The 23,771-nt window shown below is 33.2% G+C and overlaps 1 protein-coding gene across 2 annotated transcripts in view; it reads right to left on the bottom strand.

Annotated features, from left to right (window-relative positions):
* Positions 1-3,327: 3,327 nt before the first annotated feature.
* KLHL1 (kelch like family member 1) overlaps positions 3,328-23,771 on the bottom strand; it is a gene marked incomplete at both ends in the record, with an annotated part of 209,563 nt that continues 189,119 nt past the window's right edge. For both annotated transcript variants that reach the window (XM_082060226.1, XM_082060227.1), the window contains 3 exons: positions 3,328-3,387; positions 4,946-5,117; positions 9,561-9,773. In XM_082060226.1, the coding sequence (XP_081916352.1) occupies positions 3,328-3,387; positions 4,946-5,117; positions 9,561-9,773 (445 nt within the window). The remainder of the gene's footprint in view (positions 3,388-4,945; positions 5,118-9,560; positions 9,774-23,771) is intronic.

Below are 23,771 nucleotides of genomic sequence, written 5' to 3'. Positions count from 1 at the left end.
TGCCACAGCCATAAGACTGATTAGTTTATTCCCTCTTGTGGGGAACCCACTTGTTTTATCTTTTAGATATTATTTCTATTAGCAATTAGGAGACTTTTGTCTTTTGTGCTGCCTTTTTTTTGTGTGTGTGTGAGCAGCAAATGTTTAATTCTCATTAGAGAAATAATCAATAAAAAGAAAAACAAAACAAAAATTCTACATCACAACTGGCTGACACTGATCTGTAATGTCCCAGTGTACTTGAAAAGAGTTGGGGAGGGAAATTTGCATTCATCCAAGCTTTTGAATATAAATCCTTAGGCAAAAGAATGACCACTATTTGCCAGTATTGTTTTTTTTATCGTCATATAAAAATATGTATAGATTCATTCATTTAAAAGCAGCTTTTCTAACATTCATGTGCTTAACCTTGCTCCTATCTCAAAACCAGTAGCAGCAATAAGAAAATTAATAAAATATCTAATAAACAATAAAAGCAAACGAAAAGGACTTTCATATATAAGAATGGGTAACAGCAGGAAAAATGGACATAACAGCCCAATGTGAAACAAAGACTTTCCAATAAAACTGATTGATGTTTTAGAAGAAAATAAAGTTACGATGAATAAAAATTTGGAAATATAGAGAAAATGTTAAAATTTTAGAACATACTTAGAATATTAAACTACAAAATTTACAAGCAGCATTTTGAGAAATTTAATTGTTGATTTCACTAAAATTAATACTTCTTGCAGATCTGATTCCACTGTTATTTTCATACTGTGAAACTAAAGGAATTATTGGAGAGAAAAGGTACCATGTTAGATTAACAATGATGAGATAATCTGGTTCTTGAAAAGACAGCTGGTTTTCCTGTAAATGTAACACTGTTTAGCACAACTTAGCCTATCAGAAGTGATTTTAACTTATACACATAAAAAGGATCTCAATAGATCACAGAAACCAAGATCAGATACCATTTCAATTTAAATCCATTCCCTTTGAAGTCAGAAGTAAAAGTATTATTTTTTTATATAACAGCAAACACAATGGTAAGAAAAAAAAATAAAAAAAAGATCCCTAAAGTTTAGAAGAAACTCCAGGACCTATTGATGTAGGTGTATAAAAATAAAGTGAATGACAAATTTAGCTCTTATTGTGGCTAGATTTTACATAATCTAAATAAAACAAGTTAGTAATTTTATTCTTTCAGCATAAGAGGCGTAGGCTGAATTTTTTCACATGACAATATTGTTTCATTTGGGATAAAAAAAGGCAAATTGAAAATGTGTAAAAGGAAACTGAGAATAAAAATAAAATTGAGGATAAATTGAAGACAAAAATAATCAAGGCACATAAAAAATCTACCATGGATTGCAACTAACAGAAGTAATCTTTTTTTGAAGGTCAGTATATCGGTAAAATAATCATAACTACTGTGTATGAATGTAATCAAGAGGAAGTTCTGGGAACAGAATTAAAATTCAATTTCTAAGTTCATTAGGTATCTGTCTAGTAGAACTGAAAGCTACTGTCTATATTTAACTGCAATTATATCATAGAATTTTCTGGTTTTGGTCTCAGAAGCTTATGTTTATGTGAAGCAATATTTGTAGAGAGAAACATCTTTTATTCAAGAAGTTGTAATAGCTGGGCAAAATGGACATACTTGTCTGTGGAAGAAAGACTAATTGCAACTCAAAAGACAACTGACTGTGGAAAATTAGTATTGAATATTTTGTGGCTTATTTCTAATTAGGACAGAGAAGCATGTAAAAAGATTTAAACCAGTGAACTGAGGTTCACTTTATGTCAGGAAACAAAGATCTCCATGCATACTGATGCTGTTAGAAGGAAAGACATCTTCAAATCAAATGTCCCAAGTAAGAGGCTGTATGTATTTCTTCATCTCAAGTGGCTTCAAAGGTTTCCACTAGGAAAGCCCTTTTAATTACAACCAGAATTCGTCCCCAAAATTGCTAGTCATAGACGGCTGTGAGATTTCTACTTTTGGGCCATGAAAAGTTTCCTAGAGGATCAGCAAGACTTCAAAGAAGAGCATACTTGGTAATCCTGTTCACAGAGCCTGTGCCTCCCTGAGTAGCAGAATTTCATAATCCATTAGTGTCCTTAGGATGCTGATTCAGCTGGGCAGATAGAAAGCATCAACATCAAATCTACTGCCAAGGCAAAAGTTCAAAGTATCATTACTGTCAGAAATGATCAGCCCTAAAGGGAAGCACAAATGACACTACTATATTTACCATGTGAACTTCAGTAGATCAAACGGTCTAGTTTTCCTTATTCCACTTGCATTTATTCTGAATTTCCTACTTGCAGCTATTCTCAGTCATAAGTGGAAAGTCTAATTAGGTGAAGTTGTGTATGTATGAACAACAGAAGGGAATAAAATGTAGGACTTTTATCGCTCTTGACATGTCAGAAGAGCCTCTATAGACTGTTCTGGTCATGGTTCATCTGTTACGTGATGCAGTGAAAGAACAGTATCAATTTTCCAGCCTTTCATGAGCTTCCAACATGCAGAAGATGCATTATACAATGACATCATAGCCCACATGCTTAAATTGAATATAAGAGTTAGGAAACTTCTTTGGATTCCCACATTTGCAACAAAGCCCCAGTGTAGCCGAAGGATAGTTTGTGTATGGTTAGATTAACACAGTCTTCCCCTTCAATAGACTTATAAGATGTGTTAACACTGTCAAGGAGGTACAATCTGAAGTTACAAAAAAAGTAATCTTAGAGGTTTTGTTTTAGTTCGTGCTGTAGAGCAACAGCTCAGTCATTATGAAAGAAACTTGAACATCCAGACTTTTCTACCTCTTCCCTTCAGGAAGAACGATACTGCCTGATGAAATGAGAAGGCCATAACCTAGTTGAAGACAAGACCTGAACAGAAAAAAAATATATTATCTACTTTTTTTTCTTTTAAAAAACACAGTTTAAAAGTGATTAAATGAACTTCATGTTAAAACTCTTGTGGCCATGAAAACTGTTCTCATATTCCTTCCCACTCCTTTTGTAGAGCTGTCCCTTGATTATTGAGTTCCCCAGGACACATTCACGAGAACAGTACCTGAACTTACTACTCCACATTCACATATTTATGCCTACAACAGCTCGACTTTTTTCTTGTTCACTGAATGTGAACAGTTTTTATGACTTTATAGGACATAAATACTTAATCCGTCTCACTTCCAAACTTCTCCAAGTTTGTGATCAACAGAGTATTCAGTGTGTAAATCCATCTCATGAAGTTGTCATTCTTGTTGTCTGATTAAAAAAAAAGAATTTCACAACCAGTAAAATCCTAAGCAGTGCTGACATTCATGGCTGTTTGATGACTACAACACAAGCACCAGCTCTTCCAATATTTAGAGAAGCCATCTGCAAAAAAAAAAAAAAAGAAGATACAAAATAACTGAACAGGAACAAGCCATGCAAGAGGTTGCCAAAGTGATGTGTCAACATTATTCTAAAATGGTCAAAACTAATGGGAATACAAGCTGCTAAAAATAAATACAACCCACAGTCTCCTAGTACTGTATTTTAAAAGTTACTTAATCACATCTGACATTTTTCACTTGAAAGTGTAAGAACAGAAAAAAACAAAGTGATTTTAGACCTGTCATCAATTTTGTGAACTCTTGATATGCAAGGAGTATGTAAAATATCTAGACTGTAGCTTAGGTTCATACTTCCACATTGGTCCCTGATGCAAGGTCAAGGCACCAATACCAAAATTATATGGTTCCCATATTCCTGAACAACTTCAAATGTCCTTTAGAATAATTTTGGTAGCTTTAGACACTATCCAAGACAACACAAGGATTATCTTGCTGAAACTAGCACAGTAGAGTAAGCTTATACACTATAGTGTATAAGTAATAGTAAGAATAATACACTGTAATTAATGGTACTATACATATCAAAGCAAAGTTGTTACATGTTTCCTAACTATCTGACCAAACAATTATGGTGAGTTTTTTGATTTTCTGTTTTTTTCATGCAGACTGGTGGACTTGGGAAAAGGGTCTTTCCAAACTGATTTCTTATTTCCTACAGAATGTCATAAAAAATGGTCTCTTGTCATTTAGTTAATATTAGATAAGAAAAGGTGGGCTTCTGCATTAACTTTATCCCATGTATGTCTACATTTAAGCTTGACAACAGAATCACCCATTTACAATCATAAAAAGAAACAGGCATTTTTGAATAATACATCTGGTCTATTTTAAATGCTTATTTTAGGATAAGTTCATGATTTTGAAGTATGTATTTTTCTTCATTAACTTTAAAGGCAACTTAGAGTGACTAATTCAGATGTAGTTTTTTCAGAAAGTCTTATAACAGAATTAGTAAAAGGAGGTGTTGAAACAATCCTTCGTTTAAGTCTTTACTATAAATCCAAATCTTTCCAAGCACTACTGCGACATAATAAAATACCTTCCTTCTACAACCAAATCACTAGTCCCCAGCTTCCTGGGGGAGAAAATGGAATTCAAGAATGAAATGAAATGAAAACTTGTTGCTCTACATAAAATAAACAAATTTTCAAATAAAGGCTTTTCAGGATATGCTGGTTACCAAATAAAATTCCCGGTCCATTTTGATACTTTTAATGACATTTCTTCTGCATGAAGAATGATGAAAAAACTAATTTGCTATAGAAATTGATCAGAACAAGAATTTTGTCTGAAAGGTAACAAGATAATATTTCTATTGACTGCTTATTCTGTCTTTTTCAAGTATCTTTGGATCCAATTCTCTCCTGTCTCCAGAGGAAACCCCTGACATAATACTTGCTAAAATACTAGGGCTAGTTTTATAGCTATGGCAACATCAGATACTATACTTTTTTTTCAGAAAAGTAAAGTTTTTATGTACAACTGGCAAAATATATTACAGACAAAAAAAACCCCAACAAAACAAACTTTATGATTACCTGTGTCCATTCATTTGTTTGTGGGTCATATGCTTCCATAGTGTTGAGGTATGTTTGGCCATCATAGCCACCTACTGCATATAACCTGTCACCAAGAAGACAGACACCAACAGCATCTCGAGGCATACTCAGTGGAGCCACCATTGTCCATGTGTCAGTTTTTGGATCGTACCTGAGGAAACAGAAAGGAAACTGAATGTCCAGAGAGAAGATAAGTGTAAATTCATGCTCACCTTCACTTGAATATGGTTATTTTTTTCTGGGAGAAAAAAAAAAAAATCCTTTAGCATTGTATCCAAAAATAGTCTTCCTAACAGCAAAAATAAAACATTCAGATTTATTGCGTTACCAATTCAAATCCCTACATGCTGACTGGGAACTTTTGCTCGGCTAACCTTTTGTAATAAACTAAGGTTTCTGTGGGATAAGGTGTCACAAAACTAGATTTTAGAAGGCCATAAGAGCAATATCCACATGTGCATACATTTTAATGTATGTATTTTAAACATAATATATTATTTCTAAAATCAAATTACACTATATTTTAATTTCTAAAATTATGCTATACAACTTTCACAGCCAGAAAACCACCTAAAGAGTTATGCTTAAATGCATTAGAATTAGATTCCTCTTCTGATATTTCCTCAAATGAAGAGAGTAGTACTGTTTTTAAGGTGTAATCACCAAAGAGTTTTTAAAACTGAGGGCAAAATTCCTTTTGAATAAAAATAGTAATTTAAAAATTAAACATTTGGCCTATGCCATTAATTTAGATATTCACTAGCAATGTAGAAACTAGTTAATTTCAGAAGCCATTTAATTTTCTCTCCTTTAGACATTTGTAAAATAGTAATGTATTGCCTTTTGATAGTGCCACTTGGTTTGTTACGAAAGATGTCTGGAGTATAAGGTTAAACTAGCTACCTCATTATTAGATGATGAATATTACTAAAAGAGAATACTGTATCACAGTGTGAGAGAATTAATTTCATCTGCCCTTAAGCATCTCTACTATGTAGTAAAATAACTTGACAATCGGTGTAGATAAACAGTTTAAGGATACAAATCCTTTGACTGATTTTTGTCAGTTTCTTAAGTGTAAGGTAGAGTACACTTTGCACATGACAGTTTCTCTAAAATAATTATAAAGGAACCCTACAATGGCTAAAAATCTTATTTATTTAGAAGTCCTTTAACTATATACTCATATAAAATTAAGCATCAAACCACTTTCTTCTGCACCTTTAAGAGACAGTGTTAGCTATAAATTCATTTTTTTTGGGGGGGAGGGGGAGTCAAGTTCCTTCAAATATTTTCTTGTAGTCTCAACTTTATTTATTTATAAGTTTATTTATTTATTTAGAAGTAGATAATCCTACAGAAAGTTGTATGTACAAATGCTTTACAAAAAGGAAAATTCTACACTTTCACTATGAAGGCTAAATAAACAGCACCCGTAACTATTTCAGTCATTTGTTTTTTCAAAAAACAACTAGTAGGAATGCTGTCTGAAGTCCCAAATTATATTTGAACAATGGATTTTTTAAAAATGTTTTAATATAAATATTGCAACAACAGTGTTACAGTGCTCAGCTTGTAACTGACTTTTGGTTCATAAATATGACCTTCAAATTGAGCAATAACAGAATTGGTTGTAGCCTTTATTAAATTGTTCTTGACAGCTAAAAACATTTGGGGAAAAAAATTGTTCTCATCTACCAGCTGCTAATCCTTCTGGCTTTATAGCGACTTCTCAGAAAACAAGATTTTAAAATGTTGTTTCAACTTTTTATGTTCAAAATCCCATTAAACTGTTTGTGTTATTATATTTTTTTAATTTATTTTATTTATTCACATTCTTTCATGTTGCTGTCTTTTCTCAAGAAGATTTGATCATATCTAGATATGTGGAAGGGAAGTGCCTAAGTAACAACCAAAAAAAAATTCAAGTGGATTTTTTCAAAGACTGTATGACTTTTTCAACAGTAGCATCATAGGCCTCTAACTGAGAGAGTTTCCCAACCAGCAAAATGCACCAGCATGTATTATATATTCACCTGTCTGAAGGTAATAAATTTTAATAGGCTTTCTAATACATTGATCTAGAATTACAAGGGCCAAGGTGAGGAGGTGCAAAAGCAGGGAAACAAAATACAATTGACATCTTTGGCCTTTTTTTTTTTTTTTTTTAATGAACAGATACACAAGGCTAAACAGAATTCTTATAACTCTGTGCTGTCAACAAAACAGAACTGCACAAGAACTTGTTTTTTGTAATTGCTAGGAAAATGTCTGAGATAGCTTATATCCTTTTGTCTGCTAAAAACAACTGTATATTTCACCTTTATAATAACCAGATATGCCCTAGGGTGAGGGGGGTTATGAGGAAAGTTCCTGAATCTGGAAAGAAGTCAATTTGAAATCAAGGTGAGACAGAGGGGAAAAACTATACATCACCTGCTGACTTTTTTTATAGCTGTCAAGCTTTGAGTAACATTTGGAAAAGAAAGCTAGTTTATAAAATCTTCCAAAATATCTCAAAAATTTCATAATTCTTAAAAAGGAAATAGTTATTTTACTTTTAAAAATGCATAAAATGTTGTACTTTCCTAGCTTGTGAAGAGCAAGCAAACATTTTATTTTAGAATCCTTGAATCCATAGGAAATCCATAGGATTTCAGCACTAGCATTTAAAATACACAGATCTGTCCTCATTAGATTTACATGATCTCAAAAATAAATTTTTAAACATTATGTCTGGCTTGGCAATATTCCAGAAACAAACTGATATTTGAATAAAGCACATCCTATCAGGATGTATCAGTATGACAAAATTACTGCAGCAGAGACTCATTACTGAAGAACAAACTTAGTTAAAAAAGATGCCCTAGATATTTACAGAAAGTAAAACTTTCAGAGAGATATAAATTAACTTACTATAATAGACCTCATTATCACTTACTAGTCTTTAGTTTCCTAAGTTATTGAGATGTTTTTATTCTTTGAAGATGAAGCATTATTTTTGAAAGTAAAAATAGACACACTAAACCATATCCCAGCCACCTTATAGTCTTATAAATCACTGGAGGCCCATGAGAGTTTTTTCATATTTTAGTGGAGTCCAGTGGTTAATTCACATCCACTCTATGCTAGCTAATAACCTTACAAATTCTGATTTGATTTGGTAGTCCCAACTTTTGGTGTGTAAGCTAACTGCTCATACAGCACATTATGCACATTTTTTGCTAAAAATGCAAGAATACCTAGAGGAGGAACACTGTATAATGTCATTCAGATACCAGTACATGAAACAGTTTAAGGATATGTGGTATAGCTCATTGTTATAATCCTCCCGGAGAAGAACAAATGTGATGGGATGTGATTTTTCTTCAACACCAGAAGGGTTTTCTTCTCAGGGACTGAAAAATAAAAGAGTATCTCCCTTACAAGTACCAATAAGCAGAAGTAGTTGGAAAGATTCCATACTTATTAATATTGTCACCAGTAGTCTTAAAATGCATTTATTTTATTGAAAATTCTGATTATTGTTCCTTATAAATGGAAGCTCATGAGGGTAGGACCTGTAAGTACAGACATCATCAGATTTCTCTGATGAATTTTCCATCTGTTGGAGAAAAGAAGCAAAGTATTTGGCAATCTATGATCTTCACTTACATAAGTAGAGATGGGAATGAGTCTAAGACGGAGCAAAATCATGTGGATAACATAAGGAGTAAGTTTTATGTATAATTTTTGGATTGCATATGGGGTAATCAGTAAATGACAAGCCAGATTCAGCAGAAACAACAACTGACATTTAATTACAGTTTAACCCCTTCAGAAAATAATTAAATAGATAAATCTCTCTCAGCACCTGTCTTTACTTGTTAGGATAAACCAACTACTCAAACATATTTACTTTAACCTTTGGAACGTGTACATATCTAGAGAGTATATTTTCCCTATTCTATTTTAAAGCATAGAGAAACACAAAAATGTCGAGCCTTCATAAACCATTTGAAGAGTACCTTCAAATTGAAAGCTATATTCACTCCATCTGTGCCTTACTACCCCTCTAGGTATTCTTGAATTTGTAGAATATCCACTTGCAAAATTCAGGGTACTATAAATACAGTGTTTAGCGTTTATATTTACATGTCAGGAAGTGGCAGTGTGGCTAAAGGAAGCAATGCCATGTATGGTAAATATCCATCACTTAAGCAGTTCTCTATTTCTTCTTTGTTCAGCTATGTTTTTAGAATTACAAAATACTGGTGTTTCTATCTCTGCAAGGTTAGTGTATGATCGTGCAATGTCTAATATTATGTCTTAAACCCAAAGATGTCTTAAAACCAATGTTTTCTTAAACAGATGTGTAAACAGTGAATTTTTGTATCCATGGTACAGATAATAACACTGTTAAAAAAAAAAAAAAAAAGAGAAAATAACCTTCAAATTAACTGCCTTCTGCAAACCTTTATGAAATTTTTCAGGTAAATAATGATTTGGCATTTCATGGGGTAAAACATCTGTTTAATTTTACAATTAATTGTCTAAGAAAATGATGCTACTGGACATAATTCTGTATTCAAAAAATGCATGTATAATAGGATACCTTTCTACATAGTCCAGCAGTCGAGAACAATGGTTAGAAGCAGGAGCATCATGGCCTCCAACTGCATAAAGAAAGCCATCACATGTAGCCACTCCTACACCTCCTCTTCTCTTACACATAGGAGCACACATATTCCATTTATTTGTGTGAGGATCATAATATTCCATTGAACTCAAACACGAACTTCCATCCCGACCTCCAACTGAATATAACCTAGGGAAGTCCACACAAATAAAAATGTTAATAAAACAAGAGCTCAGAACTGTAGAAGTAAAAACAAGTAACATCTGAGTTTTTTTATCTGACATCATCAGCAAATAGGAAAAAGAAAAAAGTATAATCTCTCAAAATCATACGAATTTCATATGGCCAGCAAACACAGATGATTATAGTATTATTACCAAATTCACATACTACTTAGTGCTTAGCCCACCTGAATAGAAAAAGGAATATTTTCTTTCTGGTAATAGATATTTTCATTCTTCAATTACAGCATATACTGCCAAGAGTACCATAAGTGAAATGCAGATTTGTCTCTATAGGTTTATAAATCATGCAAGCAAGGTTGGTTCCTAACCACTCGTCATCTCTGAGGTGGAAGTGAAAGTGCTAAGCTGTAATTGGTAAACCAGACAAACAAGAAATATGCCATCCATTCACTATAGTTTCTCTGTGTTTTTATTGTGCATCAAAGTAGTGGGAATTAGTCTGACAGCTGCTGTCCTGTATTTTAATATTCTGTCTTGTATAACTCTTAAATACTGAGTAGATTCACAAGCTTCTGATTCTTCCATATCAAAACCAAACAAAAAACACAAACAAAACCACAAACAAACAAAAACCCCAAACAAACAAACAAACAAAAAGAGGTACTGCACAAGCTCCGTATGGTAAAGTGCAAAGTATATGAAAAACTGAAAACTACAGTCAGTCTTTGCTCTAGCTCTAGCTCTAGCCTATTCCACACAGAAAACTGTCAATGGGACACTCAGGTCCAGAATTAATTTTACACTTACTGTAGAGATCGAATATGTAGCATATTGCAGAAAATAATATCCCATTATGTTTTAAATATGGATTTTAAAAGAGGTACTACCTCAGCTTCAAGGATCTTGGTTATACTGAAGAAAAGTCTTGCCCACACTGACATTAACATGTCTGCTCAGCAAGTAAGATAATTACACCCCCAGGCACTGCATGTTGGTTTTCTTCATCAGAGTATATTATGAGGATTGAGTTCTGCAGAGAAGTCACTGAAAACTTCTGGAAATATTTTTAATTCCAAATGGCAAAAATGTGGTTTAACAAAAGAAAATGTTATATGTGTAAGTACCTGCAGGCAAGAAACTTGTTTCCTTCCTCCCTTTATAATGGTTTCCATGAAGAAATGGTTATGATTGTTTTTTCCCATTATTACCATGTTGCATTCATTTCTTATATGAACTCTTTTGCAGTCTGTTGCCTTTCCTACAGTGCTTGGAGATTAACTAATAGAAACACAGGCTACTTTCAAGTCCAACCACTGAGCAATTTAGGATGCAAAGGCTGACTGTGTGAAGCAATAATTTATTTGGAAGCTTTTACTGTTCTAAGCACTCCATGAATTCAGATCTACTTAAATGTGCATTTACCATTATGTTTTGTTGGAACGAATGCTGATGAATAAGGAAGTACTATTACAACAACTGAATATATCACTGAAGCCATAGAACATTTTGGTATTGCCTGACAGATATACTTGTGCTCCAACTAAAGTAGCCAGGAGAATCTATGTACCTCTTTAAGAGATGTCAAAGCAAATACATTTTTTGCAACTATTTCTGTGGCCCCAGGTGAGATGTAGTTAGAGATTAAGACGCCTACACGTAAGTGTTAATCCCTGCGTGTCTGCAGTGTCTAAATTTCTGCTATGCTCGGGGTAGTCAGCCTAGCCTAAAGAATGACTGGGTTCACCAGCCACAACTATACTTTTTTCTTAAGCAGGAGTGCAGAACAGCACTAAAAAAATTGAGCATGTTATCCAAATACATCTATTATACATTAATAGTAATGTAAATTTCTTTACATGTTGGTGTCTGCAAGGATATTATCTTTATTTTCAAAGATGGGACGTGGTTCAGAGGTCCAAAGACAGTGATCAGATGTTAGCTGTGACATCTAGGGTATGGTGACATTCCCTGCAAGCTGACAGATATGACAAAGACTACACAGGAGAAGTAGGAGTGACTGTGGGAGGTCAAGCAGGCTATCCTAAGGCCATCCAAATGGCAGTAGACAATTACATGTAGGTAAGTGAATTGATCTCTGAAAATAAAGATCATGGTTAACAAGCCTGAAGTTTCCATGTAGATTTCTAAGTAAATATTTGGACACCTAAACACTTCATACAATATGAAAAAATGCAAAGTGCCAACACTTCTGCAGAGTTCAGTGGGAATAACACGTATTCCCCTAGTCTAAATACTTGCCACTTTGTTGTTTTCTTATGGTATGAAAAGTTCTTAACTATTGAATTCTCTTTCGAATGAAATAACTCTATAAGCTGACCTTTCCACACTGAAAGTGAAGCACACTTTTTCATTCATTTATTTCAACTAAGACAGCTAGTAAAATACAGCCAGAGGCATTACTGAGTTGCTGGTAAAGAAGAAGCAAATACTACTCATAAGTAACAGATACAAATTTCATCCAGTGATTGGGACCTATGCTATTCAGAACAAAACAAAATTAATTTCCAAAATCAGATTTTTGAATCATCATTTTAGGATTTGATTGTGTTTATATCTCAGCAAGGAATAGCTCATAAGACTAAAAATAAAATTTTATTTCACAAAGGTCTACTTCAGTCAAATAAAAGTTGGAAATTGAGAAATTGTCTTAAGGATATGGTTGTGGCTGAACCTGAACACCTCAGTCAGGAATTGCTTCCACTCTTAAGCTGAGTTTCCCAATATGTAGTCACAAACGCCAAAAATTACTGCAGAACAACTCTGCAACTGGTGCTGAATATTCAGGATACTATACAGCTGAATGAAACTTTTGCAATACTTACATCCAAAGATATTTAGTAGCCTTACTTTCTTCTTAGGGTTCAAAATCCTATTTTATTATATGACTTTGAATTAATCAACTTTTTCAGCTTTGTCTTTCTTGATAATAGTTTAGAATAAACTTTTCTAAAGGGAAAATTATAATGTATTTTTCTAGAAAGTCTAAAAACCTTGAATTACTGAAATCAGATATCAGTCCTGCAATTGCAAGTGCTACTCTTAGACATCTTAACTATATTAAATTCTGTAACTCCAGTTACCAGATACTACCACTGCTCTGAATGATTTGTTGAAGATACTTATAAGTAGACTTTCATTTTCATGTGAATGTACTTACAGAATTCAGACATGATAGATAATCCAGTGAGTCTGAATTTAGCAAAGTCAGGTTCCTCAAATTTTTGTTTGTTTGTTAATCTGACAATGTTAATTTACAATATTATTTTAGTAATTTTACCCTACCTTACGTACTTCTTCTGTCTGTTCTTTTACTGTACATCTACCATGAGGATAGCATATATATGATTCCCAAAAATCTAACTTAGCATCAAACACATAGCTGATTTTTTTTTCTATTTCTCACTGATTACTGATGTCTGTAGACTTGTTGTAGAGGTCATCTCTCTTAATAGCTTTTCAATACCTATAATATTGTAATGCTTTTATTTTCAACATTGTGAAATTAAAAAAAAAAAGGCTTGAGAAGTAAAAATAATCAAGATCACAGGAAAGTCATATCTGCATTTATTTTTGACTTTGGAATATTCTGTCAACTTAATTGCACGTCCTTGTGTATCCCATCGAAATTGTTGGGATTTCTACTATAATTATCACTGTTTAGAGGGGAAGAACTAAATGGAAAAGAAAGCATCCAGTAGTGAGTACTGATCACAACATTTTTTTTTGCCTGTGGAGATGTTATAGATTTCTATTCCACAATGGTCTATATTTCATCTTATTTACACACTGTGTATAGATATTAATTTAGACCAAACTCATTCTCCTCTGTGTTGGAAATTTGTCTTTTCAGGGTTTGGTCACTTCTTTTTGTATTAAGATGGATACAGATTCCTAAATATTTCTGTGTATTTATATTATAAAATGGTTAGAAAATGCAGGAGATGTTTGAGACACTTGGAGGAATCATCGCCAGCTGGATCAAAAGGACTTATCTCACTGCTATCATTACAAAACTTTGATAACTAATCAGAAAATCCATTTTCAAATTCAGTTTGACAAGTCAACCTCAAAAGACCAGACTGTCTTTGATGTGAGGTAGTATGGCTTGTGAAAACAGCTGAATGATGCCTTTGCTGCATTTCTTAATGAGGTTTTACCTTTCAAAATTCTTGCACTGTGAATATCAAAGGGCATATCCAGTCTTTTCCTTAGGCTCCTTTGTACCCTTTTCTGCCCTTTCAGCATGCCTGAAAGAGCAACAGAGAATTGCTCTTGCACAAAGGATATCTGCCTGGTAGAAGTGAGGGAAAGGTAATAATTGTAATTGGTGCTGGACTTCTGTATTGCTCAATCAGTCCATACCTGATCTGGGAGTCAGACTGTAGGAGAGGAAAGGTATCTATCCATGCTGCTTTACTTATACCAATAAAGAGTAGTTCACTGGCGAAAGTTGAAAAAGACAATAATTTTCTGAATGGAAAGCATTAATGAAGTCTTATTTCTTTGTGTAAATGTGGAATGGTATTTCATGCATTTGGTGCAGTAATGCAGTAGTGGAGTAAATAAAAAATATATACAGTTTGGCCCAAGGAAAAAAAAAATCAAGATAAAAAAAGCCATAAATAAATAAATGAATTTAAGACCTTTTATTTGCTCTCTTATTTATTTAAAAAAATAGAGAATCTGTCATTAAATAACAGAATTACTCCGCGTTAGACTGAGGTAATGTCTTTATAATATTCATCTTCTTTGTGAGTATAATAATTTTAGACCACGCAGCTGTTCCATTTTGTTCTGTCTCAGTATCAATTTATTGCACAATTTTGACTAAAGTGTTAAAAAATATCTACATATTTTTGTAGTTTCTACAACTAAGGAAGAATATTTTCAGCCTATGCCCCCTCTTCCCCATAGTAGGAGGCAGAATGTCTTTTGAGAAAAGAGTTTGATCAAAAGCAGCAGTTAATAAACAACATATTTATAAAACAGCAGCAGTGTCAAAACTGCCATAAAATAACCTGAAATAACTTCTATGGAATTTAAATCAATGTATAAATTTTGTGTATAAGTCAAGTTATATTTAGAGTAAAATATAGTAAGAACAGTGACAAGATTTTTAAAAGTTTCTACAAAAACATTCTAAGGCTGATGAGTTAGTCCTTGAAATTTGTAATTCTTCCCATTGCAAAAGGGTTTTGTAAAATTAATTAAATTTATAAAATACATAGTAAGTAATTAATATTGTTGTAAGTCAAATTTCATGTTCTTCTCTAGTTGAGTAGAGAACATAAGATCTTTTATGGAAACACACAGAGATGGGGAAGCATTATTTTTTTTTCGACAAGAGAAAGCACTGACATATTTCAGTATAAGACAAAATGTTCATTCATAAAATATTGATTTTAAAGTTATTCATAGTCAGTAAGAATACTGTGGGCAAAAAGCATGAAGTACAAAACATTTTCTCTCTTTACGTGACTAATTATGTATGCCAAGTATAATATTTTTCTTAGTTCAAATGGACTAGTAAAAGAATAACTGGATCATCGATAAGACATAAGAGAAAATAAACCCTCAAGCCAAAAAAAACAAACCAAAACAAAACATAAAAAACCTGTTCTGATGGGAAATATAATTGTTTCAGTCACACTCTTCTATCTTGTTAGCTTGGCATGAAATTTCAAAGTGTTACTTCAGCTTTAAAAATCACTATTACAGCATATTAATACTTAATTTATTTAATAATGTTAAGCCAGATCTCTAGTTTTTACTGAAGTATGAAAATTATCAGTGCATTGCAATTATATGGATGACTTGAAAAAATGTCTTAGCTCATTTAGTTTGTGACCTTCACAATGAATAAATCCTTCTCAATTCAATGAATTCGACCAATAGTGAAAGATCCAGCTGAAGTTGGTCTACTGAATCAAAAGGTGTTTCATCTTACCCCAATATTAGTTATCAAGAAGTTAATCAAGTTTCAAATTAGAAAAACTGAAATATCAGTTAACAGTGGAGATGACAGGATATTTGTTCTGCTGAGTACAACAGATATTTGATAGCTGCTGTAAGGGCTGTTGTCCATAAAGATATTTAGTTGAGTATCATATTAGATATTTAGCTTTCTTTAATTTCAGTAAGATTTAGATGTTTAAATAACCTTCCAGATTTACATACATGTGGAAATAAGAAAGTAAGTATATGCATATGTGTATACACACACGGATGTATGTGTGTATGTAATTTGAGTAAATGCATACATTTGGTCAGGGGAATATCTCTAGACTTCTCCAACTGCGCTGAACAAGAGCATTCTTCAGGTCCCAGTACATAGGCACTAAGTAATATTTGAGACAGGCTGGGATTCTCATACTCCATCTCCCATTAAAGATAATAATTAAAAGTCAGACTTTCAGAATTCTGCATATGCGTCTGCCTCAGACTATAGGAAAAATATCAGCTTTACTGTAAAGTTTAATGATTTTTTATTGTCCTCTTCTAAGACTCACCTATATTTACCTAACTCTTATCTGTTCTAGCCCTTATTAATGCTAGTCTAGCCACATAAAAAGAAGTCTCTGTAGAGACTCCTAGTTTGCAGGCTGGATGTAGAAAACAAAGTTAAATCTTGTCTGAAAAAGACAAGACGCATATTTAACTGAATTGTACATTCACTGAGCTGCATGGGACCCCCACATAGGAAATATTAATTTGTGTGCAAAAGTACAAAAGATCAGACCATGACTGAATAAGTAATAAGCCTTAATGATTCTGCTAAGAGAAAATGCCACAGATAGTTTATTATACGATGCATGAAAGGCAAAGAAGCAGAACTCCTGGAGGAGTGTGTAATCAGCCACGCAATCAAGTTTTGTAGGTGGTTATATGAATGTAATACATTGCTAATTCTCTTGTGCCAAACACTGAACTGCTATTAAAGACTTTTTGGAATTATTAACCTATGCCTTTCCGAGGTTAGTACAGATAGAATATATTCCTGTGAGTGACTTGCTGCAAGACAATTTTGAGAACCTTTCTTGTGCATCTATTAATTTAGTTTTAGTTTTGCTATTTTCTTGAAAATAAAGGTTCAGCAAGCTAAATTTTCTGATGTTCACTTTGTAATAATGCATAATAGTCATAAGGGACATATTAAACTAAAGCAATTGCTATTTACCACAGGCATGATATTGATATAAATAACAGAAGTTTCATTTCAGCTTTGTTTCATTAAATGACCTGAAAACAAAATGTTCCCTTGCACATTTGCCAACATCTGTATTGGCCAGCCCTCTGTGGTTTCCATTCAACATGAAAAAGAGAATAGCTGGAAAGTACTGCTAAGGCAATAATCAAATTTATGGAAATCTATTACTAAATGAATTCAACTATTGCAAAACTTGTGGAACAACTGGTGGAACTGAATGAATGTAACTGAATTAAATAAAACTTTTTTTTTTTTTTTAATAAAGCTAGATGTTATTAGAGCTTCTCCCCACAACAAGTGAAACTGAAAACATAACAAATGAATTTGCATAGATGTGAAGGGACAAAATAGTAAATACGTGTATGCTTATATGTTTTTTAAAAAAATCATTTGTATGCTCTATTTCTATGAATGCTTATCTAGAATCCAGAGAATGTGGACACTATTCTAAATTTGATCACTTATAATCAAGCAACAGACAAAATCTGACACTGCCAATTGATAAAAAATTATTTCATAAAGGACAAAACACCAAATCACATTTTAATGTTGGATTATCTTTCAATAAAGATATGAAAAGGGAATACATTCAAATATCAGTGACGAAGATAAACAGGAAAAAGGAAGGAAACATAATTGATGGAGAAAGACGAGGCTTCCCAAACAACTCCAATGTTGAATGTGTTGGATTGGTTTAAGAGTATGTATGTTCAGGGTCAGTTTAAGCATCTTGCCTTTAGTACTTGCATTGCATTTTCATGCTTGAATAAAAAAATCACTAGTCATAATTTTGACATCTTTCTTGAAATTAGAACTCTTCAAGAGTTTTTGAGCATTTGGTTGTTTCCTTTGGTACTAAACTTATGAAACAAGAATCACTGATAGAGCTTTGGTACCAACTTCCTGAAAGCTTCAATGATTTGAAAGTGTTCAACTTAGCTTTTTTCAAAATTGCTATAAAAATAAGGTGAATCCTGGCCAGAGCTGTCCATTTGCCCCAGAGCAGACTTGCTGCTTGGGTACTTGAAGCCCATCCCCATTCTTCTTCTTTTACTTTTGCCTAATTTAAATGGCTTCCTTACTCTTTTCTAATAATCCTTTATTTTCCAAGCTCTATCTAGACAACATTTTGCAGGAAACTTCATCTCCTAACTCAACACAAAGATGTCCAGTATGTGGAAACTACTTCATGACTTAGTGTGGAAAAATCAATATTGCAATTTTACTGGCTGCAAGAGCCCAGGTGCTGGCAGGGGGCTGCAGGGGCCCCTGTGAGAAGAGGCTGAGGCTGCCTCATGCTGGTGAGGGGTCTGGAGCACAAGTCTGATGAGGAGTGGTTGAGTGAGCTGGGGCTGTTTAGCCTGGAGAAAAGGAGGCTGAGGGGAGACCTCATTGCTGTCTACAACTACCTGAAAGGAGGTTGTAGCATAGAAGGTGTTGGTCTCTTCTCCCAAGTAACAAGTCATAGGACAAGAGGAAATAGTCTCAAGTTGCACCAGGGAAGGTTTAGATCGGATATTAGGAAAAAATTCTTCCTGGAAAGGGTTGTCAGGCATTGGAACAGGCTGCCTAGGGAAGAGGTGGTGTGATATTTGATATAAACAACAGCAGCAGGTGGAAATATCAAGTTCACTTAAGCACATCTTTGAGGATTAATAAAGGGCAGAACTCCATTCTCCTTGGTTCCACAAGATGTTATCCTGTGAATGAACTGCTTCCCAGTGTGTGCCAAAGTCATTATATTTGATGTTTAACTCAGTTTGCTGCTGTGATGTTCTACCATTTAAAGTCAATCCACAGATCATATTAACAACTAAAGTAATTTTTCCTTCTGTAGCACAGATTTATTGATATTTGTGAGAACAAGACTAAAGGGCCAAACTTTCTGCTGAGAAAACTATAGTTACATGAAAAGAATGTTGATAATTTCCAACATACAAGTAAAAATTCAGGAGTTTATTTTTATAATTTCATTTTTAGGGACATATAATAGGAAAATCTAAAAAAGATTCAGTTGTGGTTGTGTCACATAATTATTTGTAATAACATAAATCTATAGGATACAGAAAGCCTCTTTTAGGTATATATTCCAGAGGAAAGTTTGTAAACTTAATTTCATTTTTATTTACAGTTTCCCCATTAAGAACAAAGTTTGTTCTGAAATTAAATTGCATGACAAAGTAGTGTAAAGGTTCAGTGTTCTTAGGGAATGCATGCTTCATATACTAAAGACTTGTTAATAGAAAGCTAGTAAATAGCCACTGCAGTCTTGGAGGCAGCTACATTTTAAGTTACTGAAAAGATTAGTATTTATTGGATTGAAACTGCCAACTAGATTTTTTTTTTTCTTTTTGTTCTTGGTTTTAAAAATGAAGAAATGAAGACATAATCTTGAAACAGCAAATGACAATTTTTAAAAACTTCTGGAAAGTACAATATTTTTTTTTATACTTCTGGCTCCTTGGTGCTTCTAACTTACACTGCAGAAAAGTACTATGGCTTCATCATTATAACCTGTAAACTGTAGAATACTAGTGTTACATAGTATATACTGCATAATAGTTATATGGTGTTTATGGCAGTCCCCAAAGAACTATTCAAACAAATCATTCCAACTTCTGACTTATCGTATTACCATATATAAAAAGCATCATCCTTTCCCAATTTGTTTAAACTTCTAAGTTAGTGCAAGTCTCCAGTCCACAATTAATGTTTTAACACCCATATCTGTTGCTGATGTGAGAGTTCATGCACTCTTTCTCTTCCAATCTATGTAATAGGGTTGTTAACAGTAACAAGGCAGGAGGAGATACTGACCATGATTCCTGCCAGGAAATTCTGCAGTCACGGCAAGTCCTACAGTAACTACTGAAACATGTTAAAAATTGAAATAGGCATCAAGTTTTTGTTTGTTTGTTTGTTTGTTTGTTTGTTTTAATAAATAAATAAATAAATAAATCCATCCATCCATCCATCCATCCATCCATCCATCCATCCATCCATCCACATGCTAAGGCTAACATCTTTAATATCCTTCACAGTTCCCTTATTGTTTAACTATAAAAAAGATTATATGAAGATTAAGGAGACAGAATTTCCAAAATCTCAATACAGATCATTGCTACACAGCACCAATTGCTGATTTGGGAAAACAAAGACATGTTACTAAAAGGGTAAATTATTGGATTCCAATCTTTGGTGTCACATGAAAATAAACAATAAATCCTTTATATGAACCAATAAACATGCATCTAGAACCTGAACAGGGTTTTGTGTACACCCTGTTTACTCCCTATCATTGTTATTCTATCTTTACTTCCCCATCTGAATGTTATCTATTTGTATCCATCTGTTCCTTTGCTAATTGTAATACTTCTCTTGCTTTTCTTAGGTATGACAGGCATACTTTATAATCAACTCTTCAAACTTTGCAATTTCCATTAAACTTTCTTTAATATGCATGACCAGAATTGAACACAGTAATCCAAATAACATAAATATTTCCACAATGAAGAAAATTTTATGTATTCTTCAGTTGCATTTCCTTTTTTCACAGATTTATCCTACTGCTTTTTCTATACTAACAAGGTACAGGCTTTTTCCCTCTCCTGCCACTTTATACTATCAATTTTCTTCAAATACAAGGATTGTTCATTCACATATAAACTATTAAATATCCCATTTGTACTGCTTCTTAAGGTCATCCAAATACTTCTGTAGAATAGATCAACGTCCCATATGATAATGTTCCCTTTCATATCATTTTGAATGGCCTGATAATTTAACTAGCATGCTCCTGCTGTTAACTCCTTTATTCCAAGGCTGATCTTTAAAAATTCCAGCAGTAACTTTGTGATGTCCTAGTTGTCACATGCAGTTCTTTTCTTCTTAAAATCCCTGTACTATTCATCTTTTTTTTTTTTCCATCTTAGCTTTTTTTTTTCCTTTGTAGCAGCAGATCAGCTGCTTGATTGAAATTCTGGTAGGAAAAATGTGCTGTGTGTCCTACTTTTATCTAGAAAACCACCTATCCCTTTTATTATTTGTTCTAGCTGCACCTTAGGTTTAGAAATCTGTTTAAGAAAAGGAATATTGCACTGCAACCTCAAAATGTAATAATGCAACTGGATTATACAAAATAATGTTGTCACTGGGACTAAACTTTAAAAAATAACCAACCAACTAAACAAACAAACAAAAAAAACCCTTCAGATATTTCTTTTTTTCTGAATAGATCAAGATTTTGTAACTTCAAGAGTTAAAAGTTTTTTTTTTTCAGATTGGATTATGATGCATGTGTTGACCAATCCTTTTCAGGTTTTTTGAAATATTTTGATAGCATTTTCAGCTTAAATTTAAAATCGTATTTCAGTGAAACAACATACATTTCTATTTGGCAAATTCAGATAGCATCATTTTCCATTTGTTTGAGCAGCAAAATAATTGATTATTTACTTGCACAGACTATGTAAGTGAGCTTCAAATACATAAATAAGCATAAAAAGGTTTAATATATTAAAAACTAATAAGCATTTACTTAGAAACCCATCATCCAGAGCCTAAGAAGATGAGAATCTAAAAGTTTTTGGTTTTATTTGTTTATTGGGGGTTTGTTTGTTTTATTTTTAATTTTTTGTTTATTTTTTATGTATAGAAAAATGTAATTTTCATCCAGTTTTATGCCAAAATGTTTCAATTTTTTCTGCTTAAAATGGTTTTAACTGGAAAACCAATGAAGCAGTCTATAGCAGTATAGATGATCACAAAGGGAATAGTTTTCAGCATTAAAACACAAAAGAAACTACGTTATTCAACTATTAAAGAAGTTCACATCTGAGATATTTGGCATATAGTATCCCTTTTATGTAAAGTGGCAAAGCAGTATGGGAGATAAACACATAAAATAATTCCTAGCTCTCTCACTTCAAATATAGTTTAACCCTTCTGCATTTTATTTATCTACTTATTTAACTAACTCAGTGCAGAAGAAACATATGGAATAACCATGAAAAGGCTCCTATGAACTCCCATACTAAAACAGTTTCTCTTTTGTTGAATATTAAAGACAACATCTTCTTTTGCATTGAGGGATCCATTTTTAATATTCATAGAATTTATTTAAAAAAAATCCATAACTCTTTGCCTATTTCAAAGTGAAAAGCTCAGATGAGGAATGCAGCATATGTCAGTTGTGTGGAACAGCAGTGTAGTTAAGAATAGCAACAGAGAGTTGAAAGGTTTGGTCCTTACATATGTTTCCAAGCTTCAGTTCTTGACATGTGGGATGTTTTTTAAAGATGGTTATTCAGATAAAAAAAAAAAATATATATATATATAAAAAAATCAGTAGTGTATTTGCTATATGCTTCAGTGAGACCACTGCTTTTCAGTTTTCAGTGATGTCCATTTCACCTTTCTGAGACACAGATAACTGCCTTCATTTAAAAGTCTGCTATGGAAGTACTGCAAAATTCAACTGAGCACTTATTAACTGAGAAGCATTAAATGCATGCTAAACTGTGAAAAAGAAACATACCTGGGATATATATACATAATCATATAGAGCTCTTCATAATTTTACATCTCTATTTGCAGGGTTATTTGTCTAGATCTTGTCTCTGCTAGTTTATTACATGGCCCATACACTATTGAAACCAGATTCTTTCAGACTAACAGGGTTATTAAAACAGCTTTGTCCATTTGATCTACTCTAGAACATTTCAATGCCATGGTGACTTGTAACAGAAAGCAATGACAATTAAGCTTCAGTGGTTTGCAGATGATTTCACAACATAAAACTAACTCCTAACGTCATGGATGAGAAGTAGATCACCTGAGTATATAATACTGTAAATTAAATAATATAATATTAATAACGCATGAATCCAGTAAAGCCTATTTAATTCAGAGCTACTTTGCGAGTAGGGCACAATTGTAATATGATAAACTTATAAAATTAGCCAGTACTTTTACAGCCTGTAGTTTTAATTAATTTGAGATTACAGACACACAGAAAAAAAAATCTGCTTATTGTCATAATGATAGGACTATGGGTATTCTGTCAGGCATCCTGCTGCTGCTTCAGAAAGGTACACTATCTCCTATAGGTCTTGTAACTGTGGTTTGTGGGCTAAATTAAGCTCCTTGTTTGACTTTTATATTCAGTAACTTGTACAGTCAGAGGAAAGAGTCTGACACACCCAGAAATCAGTTCAGCCTACTTATTTCAAGCTTGTATCTTAGGCGTGTCAAGCACGACCTAATAGAGAAGATTTTTGAGAGTTTATCCAACTGTATAATCAAAACTGAATGATTTGCAACTAGAAGAAATTGAGAGGGCAAAATTAAGTGGGTTTTTGAATTGTGCAATATCATGGTCTACTAAGAAACCCAATAGCCTTAATAAGTCCTTCTTTTTTACGTAGGTATATTTAATATAACTTTTATTAACTACTTTTTAATGTCATTTAACCTCATTCCATCCCACATCTGCAGCTGTTTCTCATCCTTTCTTCCTTGCTGTTCAGTAGCAGTAAAGTATGTAGAAAATATTATTACAGAAATTTGCCTTACTCCATTGCTCCTACCATTCCCAAGGGATCCTTTACAGACTGCCTTTTATTTATGTTTAGTTGTCTACAGGGGTTTCATCTTCACCACTTAAGATATCACAGCCATAGAAGTCAGAATCTGAGACAGAGTCCTCAGGTTTCCTATATAGGTAGTGGAGACAAACAGGCACTTACATGTTGTCCTAACATAAATGTCTCAAAT

The sequence above is a fragment of the Streptopelia decaocto genome (genome assembly GCF_964273445.1).
Source record: "Streptopelia decaocto genome assembly, chromosome: 1".
NCBI classification, from domain to species: Eukaryota; Metazoa; Chordata; class Aves; order Columbiformes; family Columbidae; genus Streptopelia; species Streptopelia decaocto.
This window is presented reverse-complemented; position numbering and strand designations above follow the sequence as displayed.